The 21,610-nt window shown below is 35.7% G+C and overlaps 1 protein-coding gene across 1 annotated transcript; it reads left to right on the top strand.

Annotated features, from left to right (window-relative positions):
- The first annotated feature begins 11,235 nt into the window (after positions 1-11,235).
- On the top strand, positions 11,236-11,771 carry LOC138888701 (uncharacterized). Its single transcript, XM_070170613.1, has 2 exons — positions 11,236-11,373; positions 11,511-11,771. Exons 1-2 carry the CDS (start codon positions 11,236-11,238, stop codon positions 11,769-11,771), a joined length of 399 nt encoding a protein of 132 aa, XP_070026714.1.
- Positions 11,772-21,610: the final 9,839 nt, after the last annotated feature.

The raw sequence follows: 21,610 nt of genomic DNA, 5'->3' as shown, positions 1-21,610 counted from the left end.
CATAACTTACCACCCAACTCTATTGATTTGTTTGCTATGCTCGCGGATTATTTTGTAAAAGCCCACGCCGGAGCCATTAAAGTCGCAACAAAGAAATCAGACCTCTTCAAACTAAGACAAAGGGATAACGAGATGCCCAAGGAATTCGTATCTCGGTTCCAAATAGAACGAATGGATTTGCCTCCAGTCACCGACGATTGGGTTGTTTAAGATTTTAACAAGGTCTCAACACTCGGAGCTCTATAACTTCACAATAGTTAAAGTAAAATTTAATCGAATATCCAGCTACTACTTGGGTCGATGTACACAATCAGTATCAGTTGAAGATTAGGGTCGAAGATGATCAATTGGGAACTCCAGTTGGTTCGATTTATCTCAACATGTCCGTAAACAGAGTTAAAAGGGATGTTGATCGGGAACCACAGTCAAGTAGAGACAGTTACCAACCATACAGTGGAGATCGGAGAAATAATGGGACCTAACGCAACCCCATATGAAATGATAGAAGAAATGATCAGGGACAGAGTTCCCGAGGTCTTATGAGCAAGAGCGGTTTCGATAGGGATGTCGAATCCAGGGAAGTACCTCGAGTGTCAGAATACAACTTCAGCATCGATGCATCAAGTATTGTATCAGCCATCGGTCGAATTAAGGACGCTAGAAGACCCAGACCCTTACAGACCGATCTAGCTCAAAGGAACCCAAATCAAGTGTGCAAATACCACGGAACCCATGGTCACAAAATCGAAGACTGCGGACAATTAAGGGAGAAGGTAGTTCGTTTATTTAACGAATGTCACCTTCGAGAGTTCTTGAGTGACCGAGCTAAAAATCACTTTAGAGACAGGGATGCAAACTGGAAAAATGAACTGGAGGAACTGCAACATATGATTCATAAGATCGTTGGTGGGGTCGATATTCCTCAGGGCCCGACATTCAAACGCACCAAAGTTACAATCACAAGGAAGAAGCGTATGTGGGACTACTTACCAGAAGATACCTTGTCTTTCAACAATGAGGATGTAGAAGGATCGAACAGCCTCACAACGACTCACTGGTAATATCTATCCTTATGATTAAGATTCAAGTTAAACGTGTGTTGGCTGATCCAGGTAGCTCGGCAAGTATTATTCGATCAAGGGTAGTAGAGCAACTCGACCTCCAGGATCAAATCGTGCCTGCGGCTCGAGTACTCAACGGTTTCAACACAGTGAGTAAAACCGCCAAGGGGAAAATCATTTTGCCAGTAAATGTGGCCGGAACTATCCACGAAACGAAGTTCCATATAATCGATGGTGATATGAGATACAATGCACTGTTGTACGACGAACAACCCGCATCCAGAGAGATGTTTATAATTGATGAGGCAATATCAGTATCGGTGTTATCATCAATGAAGGGACTGGAGGGAAAGCAGGAAGTCAAATTGCAACCATAGTCGCCGGCCTGATCCGCTGATCGGAACAACAAGAAATTTTTAAGGATGATGATTATATGATACCTAAAACCTTCTTAATCACCGATGATTCTGATGCCGCGAAGTTAACAGTTGAAGAGTTAGAACAAGTCATACTGATTGAGCATTGTCCGATCGAAAGTATACCTGGGCACTGGGTTAACTCCCGTGCTTAGGGAAAAACTCATTAAATTCTTTATTAAAATATGGATTGTTTTGCTTGGTCTCACCTTGAACTCAGAATATGCATAGACTACAAAGACTTAAACAAAGCATGCCCTAAAGATTCCTTTCCTTTGTCGAATATCGATCACATGATCGATTCCACGATTGGACACGAGAACCTAAGCTTTCTCGATGCCTACTCTGGGTATAACTAAATACAAATGAACCTGGAGGATCAGGAAAAGACTTTGTTCATTACTACGTACGGTACTTATTGCTATAATTTAATATCGTTTGGGCTAAGAAATGCTTGTGCTACTTATCAATACCTAGTAAACCGAATGTTCGAGGAACAAATAGGTAAATCGATGGAGGTTTATATTGACGACATGTTAGTTAAGTCCCTGCGTGCAGAGGACCATTTGACACATTTGCAGGAAACCTTCAACATATTGAAAAAATACAATATGAAGCTCAATCCTAAGAAATGTGCATTCAGGGTCGGTTCAAGCAAGTTCCTCGGCTTTATGGTGTCAAATCGGGGAATCGAGATCAACCCCAATAAAATTAAGGTAATCGAAGACATCACAGTCGTGGATAGCGTTAAGGCTATACAAAGATTACCATGGCGGATAGCCGCCTTAGGCCAGTTCATCTTTAGGTCCTCGGATCGAAGTCACGGTTTTTTCTCATTGCTCAAAAAGAAGAACAATTTTGCTTGGACCTCGGCATGCCAACATGCATTGGAATAGTTAAAGCGGTATCTTTCGAGCCCCCCATTGCTTCATACTCCGAAAGCGGACGAGCAACTCTACTTATATTTGGCAGTCTCAGAAGTTGCAGTAAGTGGTGTTCCAGTTCAAGAGGAGCAAGGTACACAATTTCTTGTTTACTATGTTAGCTGAACGTTAGGTGAAGCCGAGTCTCCGAGACAGGTACCCACACTTAGAAAAGTTAGCGCTTTCTCTTATAAGCACCTCTGGGAAATTAAAACCATATTTTCAGTATCACCCAATTTGTATTGTAACCACCTACCCCCTTCGCAACATTTTGCACAAGCCCGAACTCTCGGGCCGATTGGCCAAATGGGCCGTTGAGATTAGCGGGTATGGCATCAAGTATCAATCCCGAATTGCCATCAAGTCTCAAATCTTGGCAGACTTTGTGGCCGACTTCACGCTCACCCTTGTACCCGAGGTCGAAAAGGAACTATTATTAAAATCGGGTACATCTTTGGTAATGTGGACCTTCTTCACGGACGGTGCTTCGTATGTGAAGTGGTCATGATTGGGCATCATTTTGAAGTCACCCACAGGAAATACAATTAGATAGTATATTAAAACTTCGAAATTGACTAATAATGAGGCCGAGTATGAGGCCATGATTACAGGTCTCGAGCTAGCTAAGAGCTTTGGAGCAAAGGTCATCGAGGCCAAGTGTGATTCCCAACTTGTGGTAAATCAGGTCAACAGAACTTTCGAGGTTCGGGAAGATCAGATGCAAAGGTACTTAGAAAAATTACAAGTGTCTCTACATTGATTTAGAGAATGGACGCTACAACACGTGCCTCAGGAACGAAATATCGAGGCCGATGCCCTTGCAAATTTGGGCTCACCGATCGAAGATGATGAACTTAGATCGGGTACTGTCGTACAACTTTCAAGGTCAGTGATCGAAGAAGGTCACACCAAGATAACTCTACAAGTTTAACCTGGGATTGGAGGAATAAGTACATCGAATACTTAAAGAACGGGAAGCTTCCATCAGATCCTAAAGAATCGAGGACTCTACACACTAAGGTTGCATGATTCACTTTGGCCGAGGATGGAACACTATATAGGAGAACATTCGATGGGCCGTTAGCAAAATGTTTGGGACTAGGAGACACCGATTATGTTCTACGCGAGGGCACTTGCGGAGACCATTCCGGTGCCGAGTCGTTGGTTTACAAAGTCATCAGAGCAGGATACTATTGGACCGATATGGAAAAAGACACTAAAGAATTTGTTCGAAAATGCGACAAATGTTAAAGGTATGCGCCAATGATCCACCAGCCCGGGGAACAACTTCTCTCAGTCCTATCCATATGGCCGTTCTTAAAATGGGGAATGAATATCGCCAGCCCTCTGCCATCGGCCCTATGTAAAGCTAAATTTGTTTTATTGATGACTGACTATTTCTCTAAATAGGTCAAAGCACGTGCTTTCAAGAAAGTCAGGGAAAAAGAAGTCATAGACTTCATCTGGAATCACATCATATATCGATTCGGGATACCCGTCGAGACAACATGCGACAATGAAAAACAATTTATCGGCAACAAAGTAACAAAGTTCCTCGAAGATCACAAAATAAAAAGGATTTTGTCAACGTCGTATCATTCTAGTGGGAACGGACAGGCCGAATGAACAAAAAAGACCATCATTTAGAATCTAAAGAAAACAATAAACGACGCTAAAGGAAAATGGAGAGAAATTTTGCCCGAGGTCCTTTGGGCATATCGAACGATGTCAAAATCCAATACGGGGGCAACACCGTTCTCCTTAGTATATAGTGCTGAAGCTCTGATCCCGGTCGAATTCAGGGATCCTAGCCTCGGGTTTTAATACACAGTGGAAGAGTCAAATCACGAGGCTATGAATACCAGCCTCGAATTGCTAGATGAAAAATGGGAAACCACCCTCGTCCGAATGGTCGCACAAAAACAGCGCATCAAAAGGTACTACGATCGAAGAGCCAATCTTCGACACTTCAAAATTGGGGACTTAGTTTTGAGAAAGGTCACCATCAACACTCGAGACCCAAACGAGGGAAAACTCGGTCCAAATTGGGAGGGACCACATTAGGTCCTCAACATCATCGGAAAAATATCTTACAAACTTGGCACGATGAACAACGAACAATTGCCAAATAATTGGTACATATCACTCCTCAAACGATATTGTTGCAATGGTATGACCTTCTACTCTTTTCATTTGTATTTTATACTAACTTGTTGCAGGTGTTCGATCGAAGACATCGAGAAATTCTTCAACGGAAAGACCTTAGGTTTTAAAGCATTTTTCCTTAAATCGGTTTTTGTCCCGAATGGGTTTTTCCGATGAGGCTTTTAATAAGGCAACAATTATTTGTGTTACCTGGGGACAATTCGACAATATCCGAGGCTTCTTTACAATCAACCTCAAATACTGGAGACATCACCCTCGAATATTATGTCCTCAAGGTAAATACTCCATATCAAAAAGTCTCGATAGGTAAAATTTTGTAAAGGGCCAAACGGTCAAATAAATCGTGTCATTGTATATTACTCGAGCCCTGATGGCAAAACATGTACGCATGAATGATCTATTGAAAGAAGTATTTTTTTCTTGCCATATGTTCCATGCCTTAGTGAAATTTCTACTTTACAATTAATAATTTACTTATGATCTATTGCAGAAAATGGCTCAAGCGCCAATCGCAATTAGAGCTCGAGCTATCTACCCCGTACTCGGGGACTGCCGTCCAAAATCGACATGTTCGAATTATTAAACTTCGAGACCATAAGACATTTAGAAGGAAATCTTAGGTTTTATAGGCCACGACCACCCCACTCGAGGACTGACACTTCGAACAAGTTCGAAGTATAGTCAAGAAATAAGCCCAAATGGAACATCTCAAGTTAAAGGCTACGACCAAACTACCTCGGTTCGGAGACGTCTGAATTCCGTAATGAAACAGGCCTTCAAATTTCTTTATAAAACCGGTTAAAAAAGGCTACCCTCTGCAAAATTACAAAATTACAAAGGGTTTCGATAACATCAACCTCAAAAACCTTAAGGGGTACAAAATTGTTCGAACTCTCAAACAAGCTTATGTAAAGGCATAACAAAGTAAGGGTTTCGATAACACTAACCCCCGAAAAACCTAATAGATTTATCTAGTGCTAAGGCGCAAACAAATTTTTATAATTAACCTTTTATGCCGAAAATGGAGAAAAACCATTCCTTTTAAGGCTATATCGGCCTAATTCAAGAGTCTAAGGGCCATTTTTGAGTTCGAGAAATCATCCTCACTTAACTAAAACCTAAGGGTCATCCTACTTCAAGTTCGAGCAGATACTCAATCGATTTTAAGGACTACACTAGTCCGATTTCGATCAAACTGCCAAGCCTCATGAAAATTTTCAAGATATGGTCAAAATGGAATTTGTACGGAGCAGAAATTGGAATGAAGACAAATCAAAGAGAAGAAAGATCTTTTATATATGAAAATATTTAAAAAGGATCGGTTAGGATCCTACACAAAAAAATTTAAAGAACAAAAAATTCTAAGTGCCTAATCCTCCCCGGGAGCCTCATCTTCATCTCCACCACCCTCGGAACCACGCACGCTCCCAGAATCATCATCGTCGAAAGAGAGCAACGCTTTAGCTTCAACCTCGAGCTCTATTGCACTCTCAATCTCAACAGCAAGGTCAAAACCACGAGCATAAATCTCCTCGAGAGTTTCTCTCCGAGACTGGCATTTGGCATGCTCGGCAATGGAGAATGCTCGAGCCTGAGCAGCATCGGAAATCCCTTTTGCTCTAGCTTGAGCGGCTTCGGCATCTGATCGGTAGACAGCCGCGAATACCTCAGCATTGACTTTAGCCATCTCAACCTCGGATTTGGCTTTTGCCATTTCGGTGACCAACGGATCCTCAAACTCCTCCATTTTCTTGGCCTGAGATGAGTTTTCCTCCTTCATGATTTGGAGTTGACGCTCGGGCGATGACAGTTGGGCCCGAGCGGTCTCTTTCTCCGAGGCAAGGCGGTCCATGTTTTGCTTCCACCCCAAAGTCTCCGCCTCCTTCGTGATGGCCTCCTCACGAAGCTGCTCGATCTTTTTGGCCTTTTACTGAACATGCAGGATCGAAGTATTAGTCATCATCCCCGAATTGATACATCACACTTCTAAAAAAATTTCATCACTTGCTCAATTAGGTCGGTTTGCTCTTTATGGGTTGTGGTCAATTTAGCTCGGAGGACCTTGATCTCCTCTTCTTTTTGCCCACTGAGAAGTTTGTGGGCATCTCTATCCTCTGTGAGCCTCTTTAGATCGACCTCACACTGGTTCAGCTCTGTCCGGGATTTCGAAAATGCTTCCTGTTGACATCCAATTTTGTCCTTCCTTTCTTTCAATTAATTTCCTTGAGCTTCTAAATTATTATTACATAAAATACTTTTTTTTACATTTGCTTGTTATTATTATTATTATTATTATTATTATTATTATTATTATTATTATTATTATTATTATTATTATCATTATAATAATAATAATAATAATTATTATTATTATTATTATTATTATTGTTGTTGTTGTTTTTGTTGTTGTTATTGTCATTATTATTATTATTATTATTATTATTATTAATAGCAGTAGTACTACTACTAATATCGCTATCACTTTTATTATTATCATTCTTAGTATTACTAATTTTACTGCTATGTTTTATTGGATAATTATTAACATCTACTTTATATATTAAAATTTGACTAAAAGAGGTTAGTTAGAATAAATGAATTAATTATAAAAAGGAGTTCCAATTGCCTTACGCCTAATTATAAGGCCAAAAGTTACTTTCTTCACGAGACAATTTGAAAGCCATCAAATTTAGATCATTCAAGCCCAAATTTGGCAAGAACAAAATCGACCCAAACATCCTTTCAAGACAAAGTCCACAAAATTCCATCCCTAATAGCCCAATCTTGAACTTAATTATTCGACCATTTAGGCCCCCAAAAAATCAACATTAGCAGCCCATTAGCCTAATTACTAGGTCTTCTGATTTCCTTCCTCTCTCACAGGGGGATTTGCAGTCGTACCCTATTTTTATGCCACATTTTAACCTATACCATATTTTTAAAAACTATTGATTTCCTAACCAACTAACAAAAAATCTGTAATAATATGACAATTATACCCCTTCCAAAACATATAAGAGTCCGTCTCTCCTCCGTATTCCCAGATTCAAATTCCAGATCTCCTCCGTATTTCCTCCATCAATCCGCCTCTCCTGAGAACGCATCTCGCTTTCAAATTCAAATTTCGAATTCAAATTCAAATTCAAATACATTGTAAGTATTCAAATTCATCTCCAGAATTCAAAATAGTTTTTGAATTATATGTTTTCTGATTGATTGATTGATTGAAGTTGTTTGACAAACTTCACTGATATGATGAATTTGTAATTCTAAATCTATTTGACGATGAATTCTAACATTCTATGCTGAAGTTATTTATTTAACGAGCTGGCAAATAACACAACGAAGAAGAGATTATATTAATTTTTATATGATTGTTTTGTTGCTGAAGTTTTTTTGTCAATAATTAAAAGCTGAAGTTTTCCTTATACAATGGGTAAAAAATCATAAAACATAAGTTAAAATTTCATATTGCACCAAAAAAACGTCGGCCTAGGTGCTGAATTTTTTTAGTTATTACTTAAAAACTTAAGCAGGAGGGCTGGAGTTTTCCTCCTACACTAGCTAAATTAAAAAATCATATTGCACCAAAAAAACTTCGGCCTAGGTGCTGAAGTTTTTTAGTTATTACTTAAAAACTTAAGCAGGAGGGCTGAAGTTTTCCTCCCACACTGGCTAAATTTAAAAATCATATTGCACCAAAAAAACTTCGGTCTAGGTGCTGAAGTATTTTAGTTATTACTTAAAAACTTAAGCAGGAGGGCTGAAGTTTTCCTCCTACACTGGCCAAATTAAAAAATCATATTGCACCAAAAAAACTTCGGTCTGGTGCTGAATTTTTTTAGTTATTACTTAAAAACTTAAGCAGGAGGGCTAAAGTTTTCCTCTCACACTGGCTAAATTTAAAAATCATATTGCACCAAAAACACTTCGACCTAGGTGCTGAAGTATTTTAGTTATTACTTAAAAACTTAAGCAGGAGGGCTGAAGTTTTCCTCCTACACTGGCCAAATTAAAAAAATCGTATTGCACCAAAAAAACTTCGGCTTAGGTGCTGAAGCTATGCAAGACTCGCCTATGCGAAAAACTAAAGGTCCCTGAATGTATAAAAAATGTTGTGTTTGTAAATTATTGCCATGCTTTTGCTTATTGTGCATCGCGTATATATAGTATTCCTTCTTATTGGGGAATTGTCCCATGGAGAAAAGAAGTAGGTTGTCTATCGTAGGTTGTGTGTCGGTCAAGAACAATCACTTAATTAATAGGGATTTTTACCTAATTATACTATATTACAAACTTAATTACCTATTTTCTCTATGTTTTGTAGTTTTTATAAGTATTTAGTTTTATCTTACAAATTATGTAGAAAAATCGTATTGCACCAAAAAAAACTTCGGCCTAGGTGCTGAAGTTTTTCCCCCTGCATTGATGAATCACCATCATAAAAAAACTTCAGCTAATATGCTGAAGTTATTAAGCTTATCTCTAAAAACTTTAGCACTTATAAGTTGAAGTTTTCTTTGTAGGATTCATTAATTATGTCATACATCTTTTTCCAAAAAAAACTTCAGCAGAAGATGCCTAAGTGACTTAGTTTATTTGTAAAAATTTCAGCACAAACAGCCTAAAAAATTTCTCTGTTCACTTTCCTAATACTTGCCACTAAACATGAATCTGCAGGATGAGTTTGATTTGCATTGTTATAACTTTCAATGGGAGTTGAACTCCTGATTTCAAATACTTGGATCATGGTACAAAACTTGTTCTACTTAATAAGGACATATCATTCAATACTTTCCTGAAGAAAATTAGTGAAGTTGCAAATATTGATTCAACTAGATATGCATTAAAATTATGGTTTGATATCAAACTAAATACAAGCAAAGGAATTCTTGTAACTTCAGATGAAGAACTCAGCACGTGTATACATTTGCTTACAACTGATTCAGCCTACAAGAATTGTCATTTCGTCATCGAAAAAATACAACCTTCATCAGCAACATTCAACCAATCTCTTGCATATGCGATAGATTTAGAACCTTTTGTTGACTATCAACATGAAGTACGAGTGCCAATAATGGAAGTAGACAACGGGCAACAACCTTCTAACATTACAGCTGCTTCAGAATACATAGTGCTGCAACAATTACCCCCTACTCCAATAAATTCATACCAGTTTGTCGATGACCAAGAAGAAGAAGGACAACTAATAATGCAAATTGACAATCAATACACAATCCAACAAAGCTTTTTTTCACCTTCTGCAATGATAAACAACAATGAAGATGAAGTAAACATGGAGCTTATACCGATAACATCACATAGAATTGAAGAAATTGCTGAAAGTTCTTGTGCTTCTCAGAAATCAAGAAAAAAAGTGAGGAGAAAGGTGAAAGAATCTCCACCATGTAAAATACTTAGGCACGATGCGTTGCCTGAGAAAGTAAGAGTTGGATCAATCTTTGAGAACAAACAAAACATGACTAAATTTTTCTGCAGCTTAGAGATAAATCAAAAAGTTGAATTCACTGCTGTTAGATCATGTTCCAAGAGATACGAGCTGAAATGCATCATGGACAAATGTGGTTGGAATGTACGTGCTACCAGAATAAAAAATTCCACACTATTCAGGGTAATAAAATATTATAACATCCATGAATGCTCGGTTGATGCAAGAAAATTAGATCAGAAGCATGCTACATCAAATTTTATAAGTGAACAAATTATAGAACATGTTTGAGACAAAAAGATAGAGGTTACACCAGCCTTTGTAGAAAATGAAATGAAAAAGAAATTTGGAATTGACATTGGTTATCTCAAGGCATGGCGTGCTATTAAAAAAGTTGTTGCTTGCATAAGGGGAACACCTGAAGAGAACTACCAGATTCTTCCTTCATACCTACACATGATGGTGGCCAAAAACCCAGGAACATACACAAACATAAAAAGAGATGAGCAGAATAGGTAAGCAAAACAATACTAACCATCAACCTGAAGTTTCAAATGTTACTATTTTAAAAACTCCACACCTTATGATTTGTTTTTTTGTGTTTCAATGTACAGATTTGCTTACTTGTTCTTCGCTCCTGCGGCATCAGTAGCTGGTTGGTCCTACTGTAGACCCGTTATTGCAGTAGATGCAACGTTTTTGAAGTCAAAATATCGTGATGTTCTATTTGTTGCTGTATCAAAGGATGAAAACAATCAAATCTTTCCTCTATGTTTTGGTGTAGCAGATTCAGAAAACAATGAGGCATACATTTGGTTCTTCGGGAAAATGAGAAAAGCAATTCAAGTCCGTCGTGAACTGATTTTCTTGTCAGATAGAAACCAATCGATTGCAAATGGTATTAGAAAAGTTTTTCCTGAAGCTCACCATGGTATCTGCCTCTATCACTTTGAGAAAAATTTAAAGCAAAGACATGCAAAGTCCATGGTAATAAATCTTTTTCAAAGTGCTGCAAGGTCATACAAACGTGAAGATTTTAATCAGTTAGTGTCCCAACTCAAAAGTATTGATAAGAAAACATACAATTACATAATGGAAGAGCCTCCCGAGAAATGGGCTCGATCGTGGTTCCCACGACGACGTTATGATATGCTAACAACAAATATGGTAGAATCAGTGAATTCTGTTTTACTAAAAGGGAGAGAAATGCTATTTTAAGAATGTTAGATTTCATCCAAGAAAAGCTGGGAGAGTGGTTTTATGAACGGAGAAAAAAGGCAAATGAAACTTTTCACAGAGTATCAATATGGGCAGAAGAAGAGATGACTAAGAAGATGGACTTAACTTGCAAAATGTTTGTGAGTATATTTATTAACTTCGGGTTTTTATATCTGTTGTAGTGATTTACTGCTTACATTTAAATTTTTTTATACTTTTTCTTTTTTAAGCAAAAATACACTAATATAATTTGTCTTAATTTTTTATTCCTTGTTAGGTGTTCAACCTTGACTCAATGTTGTTTAGAATAAATAGTGAAGGAATTGAATTCATTGTGGACTTAAAGAAGAGAACTTGTGACTTCCTGAAATTCCAACTTGATGAATTGCCCTGTCCACATACAATTGCTGCTATTAATAAGAGATATTTGCAGAAATTTGATTACTGCTCAAATTGGTATTCAAGGGAAACATGGTTGAAAACATATGAAGGACATGTGAATACCGTGGGAGATCAAAAATCATGGGAAATACCATAAAATATACAATTTGAGATCACAAAACCTCCCGATGTAGAGATTTTACAAGGAAGAAGACAAAAGAAGAGGCATATACCTGCGACTGAATTATCAGTACCATTCAAGTCTACCAAATGCAGTCGATGTAAACAAGTTGGGCATAACAGAACAACTTGCTTGTCTTCTCCAGCACCTCATCCATATTCCAAGAAACACACTGAAAAATACTCCAAGCTTCAATAATCCTTGGTCTGAATTTAGACTTTCTTTATTGTATGGCATAATTCAAATATGATTTTTTTATAGGAATAAAAAAATAAGCTCTTGGACAATTTTATATACTGCTAAAGTACAAATCACTCATTTTTGTTGCGCAGACTTACAGGTTTTGTCGCATTTTAAAAAAGTACGCAATGACTTCTGCGAGAAAAAACTTCAGAGTACAGTATGTGAAATACATATCCTTAAACAAACAAACACACACACACATACAAACACTCTCTCTCACACACACATATGCGTATAACACACAAAAAGAAATGCATGTACAAACAAAAGTTGTAGCATCTCTAAGCAACTAAGAAGTATAAAGCAAATACCAACAAATAACAAGGATAATGCAATAGAAAGCTAAGAACAAAGAGGGTGACAATTACATTGATATAAAAAGAGGTCAGAACAACACACATTTACAAACAAAACTTCAGCTCACCGGGCTGAAGTTATACAAAATTAATCTAAAAAACTTCAGCTCAATGGGCTGAAGTAAACAAAAAGCATAGCAATGAAAACATAAAAAAAGGATTACAAACACTAACAATCATCACCATCATCATCGTCATCATCACAGTACTCCTCAATTTCTCTAAATATCTCATCATCATCACTATCTGAGATAACTATAGGGTAGTCGGGTAAAAGACCACTGAATCCAAGAAGATCAATCTTTAACTTGTTGAATTGATCACATAGCTGACTTTGTTCGACGATTACTCTGTCCATAAGAGAAAGAAAAGTCTTCAGTTTTTTTTGCAACTTGGAATAGTCGTTCCAGCTGGGAAGCTGAAAACTATCAAACTGCTGCACAACCTTGTCGAACGAGGTTGAATAACTTCCACAACTGCGTTCCATGTTAAGCCTGTTCTGGAATGATTGATTGGCAAGAAAGTGTGGTCTGATTCTCTCCCAATCGGCCTTTATTTGATCCCACAAAAGCATAAGCTTAGACATCGATTTGTTATTGTACCACTCACACTTCAAACTCTCCCACTTCTGCATAATTTCATCCATATTAGGCTTCCCACTTCCGCTTGCACCAGATATTTTTTCTTTAACAAAAACTGAAAGACTAAGGATGAATACAAATTTAAAGAAATATGATATAACTCTATGAATGACTATGAAATTTTTAAGTGAAGAGATTGTTAATATAGAGAAAGAGTTTAACTAATCAATTTAATATCTATAAATGTAAAAGTAACTTTTCAGCTGTTTTTACTGTTTTACGTTCAGAGAAATTGAATGAAACAAGATAAGTAGGTGGTAAAAACAAGTATGTTGTAAATGCAAAAAGAAATGTAACTTCAGCCCTAGTAAAACCTACAGTTTTTCTATAGTAAAAAATAACTTTAGCCTGAAAAATAACTTTTAGGATCATTTACTATATGGTCAAACAAATTTAAATGAAAGATGAATTAGTTGACAAAAGACAAAAAGTAGATAGTAAATGAAAAAAAGATAAGTATCAACTTAAAAAATACCAAAACATGCTAAAGTTTTTGTCCTAAAGCTATTTCGAAAAACTTCGGCCCAATTTGCTGAAGTTTTTTGGTATATTTCCAAAAACTTCAGCACTTTATCAGCCTAAGTTTTTTGTTGGATTCATTAGTTTTTGTCTAAAGCTTTTACAAGAAACTTCGGCCCTATAAGCTGAAGTTTTTTAGTATATTTCCAAAAAATTTGGCACTTGGTCAGCTGAAGTTTTTTGTTGGATTTAATAGTTTTTGTCCTAAAGCTTTTTCAAAAAACTTCGGCCCACTGTGTTGAAGTTTTTTAGTATATTTCCAAAAACTTCAGCACTTTATCAGCCTAAGTTTTTTGTTGGATTCATTAGTTTTTGTCCTAAAGCTTTTTCAAGAAACTTCGGCCCTATGGGCTGAAGTTTTTTTAGTATATTTCCAAAACCTTCGGCACCTGTTAAGCTGACGTTTTTCTATTGGATTCAATTGTTTTTGTCTTAAGCTTTTTCAAGAAACTTCGGCCCTATAAGCTGAAGTTTTTAGTATATTTCCAAAAACTTCGGCACTTGGTCAGCTGAAGTTTTTTGTTGGATTCAATAGTTTTTCTCCTAAAGCTTTTTTCGAAAAACTTCGGCCCAATGTGCTGAAGTTTTTTAGTATATTTCCAAAAACTTCCGCACTTTATCAGCCTAAGTTTTTTGTTGGATTCATTAGTTTTAGTCCTAAAGCTTTTTCGAAAAACTTTGGCCCATTGTGCTCAATTTGTTTAGTATATTTCCAAAAACTTCAATACTTGATCAACCTAAGTTTTTCTATTGGATTCAATAGTTTTTTTCCTAAAGCTTTTTCAAAAAACTTCGGCCCAATGTGCTGAAGTTTTTTAGTATATTTCCAAAAATTTCAGCACCTGATAAGTAGAAGTTTTTGTGTCGGATTCAATAGCTTCTTATGACTTTTAAACAAAATTTCAGCTTAAAAAGCAGAAGTCATGCTTAAGTTTTTTCAAACAAAAAATGTACTTAAAATTCATGATAAAAGACACAAACATATTTGTATGACAAAAAAGTGAACTAAAAAAAATAATTAATGTATATTTACAAAATCCAAATTATGTACAACCAATCCTCTAATCAAAAAATTCACACAGAGTCTCTTCAAAATCTCCATAATCATGTCCTTCTCGTTCTTTTGGAGTTTCATAGCCGCTATCTTTTTTCCACTTTCCATGAGCCCAAAGATTGGCAACCAATTCTCTCCTGAATGCCAATGTTTGACTTTGATCGAAATTGAAGACATCTTCTCTCTTCAACCGGATATCAATAAACTTAAGAGCAAATATACCATAATCAACACTGCAAAAGACACATGAAAAAGAAATTAAAGAATAGTTAACACAAGGGCAAAAAATAATAAACATAAGATGCATGGTAAAACATATGTTAAACACATACTTGGTAGTCTGTTTCGGTGTGTTCATCCACTTAATTTGAAATTTTTCCCCAGGACTGTCCCCATAAAATTTATTATGTTCCCTAAAATTCAAGCATTTGAGACAGTGTGGAATCAACCAGGCATAAATTTTGACATGTTCAAGTGCACGCTCGTATGTTGCATCGCCCATGAAATCATACACATATATAAATTTGTCTTCAAAGTCCAGAATTTCAAAAAAGTAGTGCGTAGATATCTGGCCCTCCCTTGGCTTAAGTCGAAATGGAAAGAATACTTTTTTGGCAGATGCCCATGAGATACCACAGGAAAGGTCGAGGCCTTTACGTAGTTGACCACCTTTTCATTCGTTGATTCTTCCTCATACCAACAAAATTCCGTAAGTGGCTTAATAACCGCTTCTTCTTCTTCTTCTTCTTCTTCTTCTTCTTCTTCTTCTTCTTCTTCTTCTTCTTCTTCTTCTTCTTCTTTTTCAATCTGTTCTTCGGATATCTTCTTTCTCTTTGATTTTCTCTTAAGAACCGCCATTCTCTTTTGCTTCATTTTCTCAATTATCTTCAACTTTTCTTCTGAAGGATGAATACTATCCATGATAGCCATATACTAATCGAAAAGTAAATCTGTTACTGCACATCTTGATTTTGTATAACGTGGAAGGTGATAGCAATATTTTTTGCGCAAGTAATATATGCCCACATCAATATGCTGCAAATGGACAACGACAAATAATCTAAAAAAACTTCAGCAGTTTACTATGAATAAAGCTATACTACAAAAAATAAGCTGAACTTTTGGGAAATACAATTGAAAACCAATTCAAAAAACAAACTTAATAACTTACTTCATCCGTAAGATCAGAGTCAGGATCCATAAGCTCGGTAAAGAATGATTTTTGAATATCAGGTCTAGCTAATCTGAATGGATTGGAATCATATTCAATGGCATCCATCTCCAACCACTCTTTAAATCTTTGCATCAATTCACTGTCTTGATTAACATAATGGAAGGGACACCTTCTTCTATTCTTTCCTACTATCCAATCTTGTCCCCTTTGCTTTTTCTTATAAACTACACAAGGAGATCTCAACCAAATACTCTCCATACGCATCCTTTTCCCTTTTTTATATTGTTTTCCTTTTGCTTGCTCTTCCTGCTGTCCCGTCACAACTAAATGCTGCTGTTCAGCAGCAGGGGGAAACTACAACCATTGTGGCAGATGCTTGACCAATTCTCTGCTGTTTACGACGTTCTTCAGTCTCTTCACGAACAAGAACAACAGCAGAATTACCTTCTGAATCAGCCCCTTGTGTACTACCAAGTGAAAATGAACATAAATTGAAGTTGGGGATATCACTGGTGTCACACATAGGAGAACTAGAAATCTTTCTTCTTTTAGGTTTTGGAAGCAGTTCCGATGCATCAGATGAGATCTGCAAAAGCAAGGAAAATATAAACATAAATGAAACTAATAGAGAACACACATTAGGCAATAAAACAGTCAGTAATCGAATTGCAGAAAATAATTATCTGGTCTAAGTGTTGCGACATAGACGGTGTTTGCATTCCAACAGATCCTGTGTCTTTATGCAAAAAAAAATACTGACTAAATTTTATAAAATATTACCAACACACTTCACACCTGTCTGTGAGTCAACATGTGTGAATATATGTATTTCTCCTTTTTCATATTACTGCAGAATCTCACCCAATTCTTTTCGAGTTGCCTCCAGTCTTTCTGAAAAATCATTCAAAAACATAAAATTTCAAAATGTAAAAAATATACTTTGATCAAATATAATAAATTCATGATCTATAGAATACCTTTACGTTTGTCTTCCGCTGTGATTTCCCCAGGCTGCATGCCTTTCTCAATATCAGCATTTCCAGCATCATTCAATTGTGAACCAACGTCGACGACCATTGCAGTATTCTCTGGAAGGTCTCAACTCTACCTTCATTTAATTGAGCATCATCAGAGAGTTTTTGAGTTGTGGCAATTGAACCACGACTAGTTTCAACTTCCACTTCATATTCATAAAAGAGGGGGAATAGATCAACTAGTTTTTCTATATATAAAACATAGAAAAAATTTATACCTGTAGTGAAAATTTCACTACAGGATATTATAAAAAAACTTCAGCTCTAGAGCTGAAGTTTGACAGTTACAAAAAAAAAACTTCATCTCTAGAGTTGAAGTTCGACAGTTATAAAAAAGAACTTCAGCTCTATAGCTGAAAGTTCACCAGTTACAAACCAAAACATTCACCAAAAAACATGCTGTAGTTTTTACAAAAAACACAAATACATGAAAACAAAACTTCAGCTCCTATCTAAGGTATAATTGAAATATTATAAACTTCACACTTTGTACCTGTAGTAACAACTTCTTGTGTATCACCACCTAAAAGTTCATTGCAAATCGCTATTACTCCTGCATAACGATCGTCTTTTAGATTTAAAGTACCAACAGGTGCTTGATTTCCAATATCACTTTCCAAAGCACAACTCGGTGCATGTTTTTCAGTGCCAACAACTTGATCATCTGCACCTTTCTCTCCACCTTTACTCTGTCTACAGACAATGGATTGTTCATCTCCACCTTGTTGTTGAACATGTTCAACGCCTTCGATAGCCACTTCATTATGTGTAGCATTATCATCTGCGACTTTACGCAATGCATCATGAGCAGTATGTTCTTCAATCTCAACAACTTGATTATGTGCACCTTGCTTGCTTCCAATATTCTCAGTTGATAAATGTGCTTCATCATTTACCTCTCTGCTCAATTTATCTACACTGGAACTGTGCTCTTCAACTTGTTCTTGAACATGTTGATCGCCTTCAAAAACCGATGGATCTTTATAACAGTCGTTCCTCCTGTCATATTCTCGATGCTTACTCAAATCAAAATTGCCATTGTCCATTCCATTTGATTTGTTGACAATCATAAACAACTGTTCAAAATTCTCATCGAAATATTCCTAGAAAAAAAATTACTAACAATGATTAATCTGAAATAAAATTAGCACAAATAAAAATACTTCTCTATAAATTAGCTTACCTTCACTTTTACAAAAACCGCATCCACAATAGCAGTTCGCTCCTCCTTTTTAAACTTATAAAAAACTTCATTCACGATCGTGCTTCTTTCTTTTTCTGCATGCCTTTGAACCTCCGTCGTTAACCTCTATAATAAATACACAACAAAAATTCAGATATAGAAGAAAACTTTAGATCAAAAAACATGTTGTACTTTTACAAAAACGAACCCAAAAAACTTCAGATCAAAACTTACAGAGCATATTGTATCAAGTAATTCATCGTCATCAAAGTCAGATGTAGACGAGGTAGAACGACTCTTGGTACGAGATGCTTCGCCAATAAAAGGAGTTCAATTCGGTTCTTTTGGTTGATTCCGACTACGTGGTGATTCACCAATGTCATGAGTTTGATTCGCTTCTTTTGATCGACTCTTTGTAGGTGGTGATTTACCAATGACAGGAGTTCGATTCAATTCTTTTGATTGACTCAAAGTACGTGGTGATTTACCAGTTAAAGGAACTGCATTAACTAAATTTGAACGAATCTGGCTACATGGTAATTTCCCAATTAAAAGCATTGAATTCAATTCCTCTTCTGTAGGAATTATATCCAATACCCTAAAGTCGCGATACCTCTGTTTAATACAAAAAAGTATATTATGAGGAGAAAAAAACTAATACATCAGTATATTAACACAAATACAAAAATAAAAAAAAGTAACTTACTTCATGAGTTTTGAACATATAATAAAGTTCGGGATATTTAGGCTCTCCTACGCATACATAACGTAACATCCTGGGGACCTGAGGCATATCAAGGTACTCATCCTCTGCTACATACTTCTTCCGAACATCTGGGAAGCGCTCATAGAACCAAACACATAACTGATATGGAAATCCAGTAAGTTTATACTTAGTTGCATGATGTTTGTTATACTTGTCCAATGCATGCTTCAGTGAATAAATGAGCTTCTCATAAGCCACATTAAGCAAAATTAATTATCAATTATAATGATGAGTAGTAGCTTATTAATTTTCAGTTAGTCGGTTAATTCACAGAATTTCGAAGAGTAATATTTTTTTCGGTTCAAAATAAGTGATTTTTTGGCCTCTTTTTGTGGTCCAAAATAAGTTATTTTTCCAGATTTCAAGAATAAATTAAAACTTTTTTCTACATTGCCCTTGGAGTAAATAGTGTTGGAGTCTTTATGTGAAGAAATAGTAAATGTTAATATGGTCAATTTCATTGCTAATTAATGTTAAAAAATGAATTTTTTAATATGTGTGAAAACAACTAAAAAAATCACTTATTTTGGAATCAATAAAGATGGTACGATGGTCTCACAAAACTGTGTGTTTACACCTCAAGGTAAATGACTGTGGATTAAGTAAAACTTTATGCGTTGAACTTAGGTAATTACTTTTTCAGAGAACTGTTTGTTTACACCTAAAAGCCAAATTACTAATTCGGTTCAAACCTTTGATTGGAATTAGAGTTGAAGACACTAAGGAACAAGCTGCACCCACTGATAAAAAATGGGAGGGCGAGCCCTCGTGTTCTGGACTTGTTTGTTAAAACCTAATTGTAAAGTTAACAGAGTGGTTATATTATAGTAATTATTCATGATTCAAGGCAGTTTAATTTTACCACTTGCCCATATTCTTCTCCTTCCTCTTCAACAATATTTTGGTTCTCCCCCTGACTGACTCATTGGGAACTCTGCTCGCTAATCACCATGCTTATTAACTAATAGAATATACATGAGAATTTTCACTAATCATGTGCGTTTAATATTTGACCAGGACCGACACGCTTCTAAATCCTAGAGTTAGGCTCACCGTTAATTTTACCAAGAACTTAATTATAGAGTGATGTATAAAGTACTGCTCTATCCGGTTCACAATAAGTGATCAATTTGTTTTTAGCACGTCCATTAAGAAAATACTAAATTCTATATAAATTACTTACTATGACTAAACTACCCCTAATTAAACATTTAATTTGAGGGTTAAGAAAACTTTTTAGGGATATATACATAGGGGTTATTTTGTAAAAATAAATTGAATTCTTTCTTGATTACATAACTAGACACTTATTTTGAACGAAAATGAAAAATCAAATTGGTCACTTATTGTGAACCGGAGGGAGTAAATAATAAACAAAAGAAGATTTGACCCAAATAGCCGCCCACATAATCTCTTAAACTTAAAATAACCAACGGATATATAATATATGTATAATTCATATAAAATATATATATAACTATGTATAGTCTATGTATACCGACTAAAAAAATAAAGATTAAATCTGGCTGGCTATTTGTGTAACAATCCCGAGTTATAAATTACACTCCCAAAAGCCCCATTCCCAAATGACCAAGTAGCCAGCCGAATTCACAATTACTTTTTGAAAAAGGCCAATAAATATACTACTTTTATAAAATCAACGGTTAATATCTTGAGATAGGACTCAAGAGAGAGTATGCTTATAAAATCAAGGGTTAAAAAAATAAAATAGGAAGAATTAACCCAAATAGTCGTTCACTTAATCTCTTAAACTATAAATAGCCGGCGAATATATAATATACATACAATTTATGTACAATATATGCATAATTATGTACATAATCTATATATACCGACTAAAAAAAGTAAAAATTGAATCTGACGGGCTATTTGTGTCACAATCCCACTCCTAGCTTCTTCCTTAATACTCCATTCGTTCCAGTTTATGTGAACCTATTTCTTTTTTGGTCTGTTCCAAAAAAAATGACCCCTTTCTAAATTTGGAAACAATTTAGCTTAAACTTACAATTTTATTCTTAACGAGAAATTTTTATAACAACATAAATATTCTGGGTCCCTTTTTGACTTGTTTAGAACTATAAATTCTAAAAGTCTTCATTCTTCTCTTAAACTACAGGTTCACATAAATTGAAACGAAGGGAGTATTAGTTTTAAAATGAAAAAGCTAGTACCGTTAAATTGAAGTAAGGGATCAGTGCGTGAAAAATGAAGGAAAAATAACAATATATAACTGCTGTAAAAATAATAGCCGAAAAATATAAAAAAGTTGTATATTTTTTGTGTATATATATATATATACATTATGTATGTTATATACAAAAATTATATTAAATTTTATACATTTTTTCGGCTATCAAATATAAATAATTTCTGATGTGGGCTAAAAATGATAATACTCTAGTTAAAGGGCTAGATATATAGGCCAACAAAACAGACTAATCCTCGTAGCATGCATGGCGGCAGACAACTGTATCTTCCATTCCACGCAATCATAACCCTTTTCCCTAACATCCCGGTAAATTAATCTACTACCAAGAAAAGACCATCTTCCACTTTTTATTTGTGTGTCTATAAAAGCTTCTCATTAAGGGTAAATGAGTAAAATAAAAGAGTTTAAAGTTGAATTATTTCCAAATTTAGAAATGTGTCATTTATTTTGAAACAGACTAAAAAGGAAAGTACTCGTTGGAGAGTATTTTTTTAAGCAATGACAAAAATTTAAGTTGTTCTAACCCTAGCTTTGACTTGGGTTTGGAATTTGGGCTTTCTATAAATCTCCAACTTTCCTTTCATGTGCATCCTCTCCTTTGTTGCAGATCAGTAA

The sequence above is a fragment of the Nicotiana sylvestris genome, chromosome 3 (genome assembly GCF_000393655.2).
Source record: "Nicotiana sylvestris chromosome 3, ASM39365v2, whole genome shotgun sequence".
Classification (NCBI taxonomy): Eukaryota; Viridiplantae; Streptophyta; class Magnoliopsida; order Solanales; family Solanaceae; genus Nicotiana; species Nicotiana sylvestris.
This window is presented reverse-complemented; position numbering and strand designations above follow the sequence as displayed.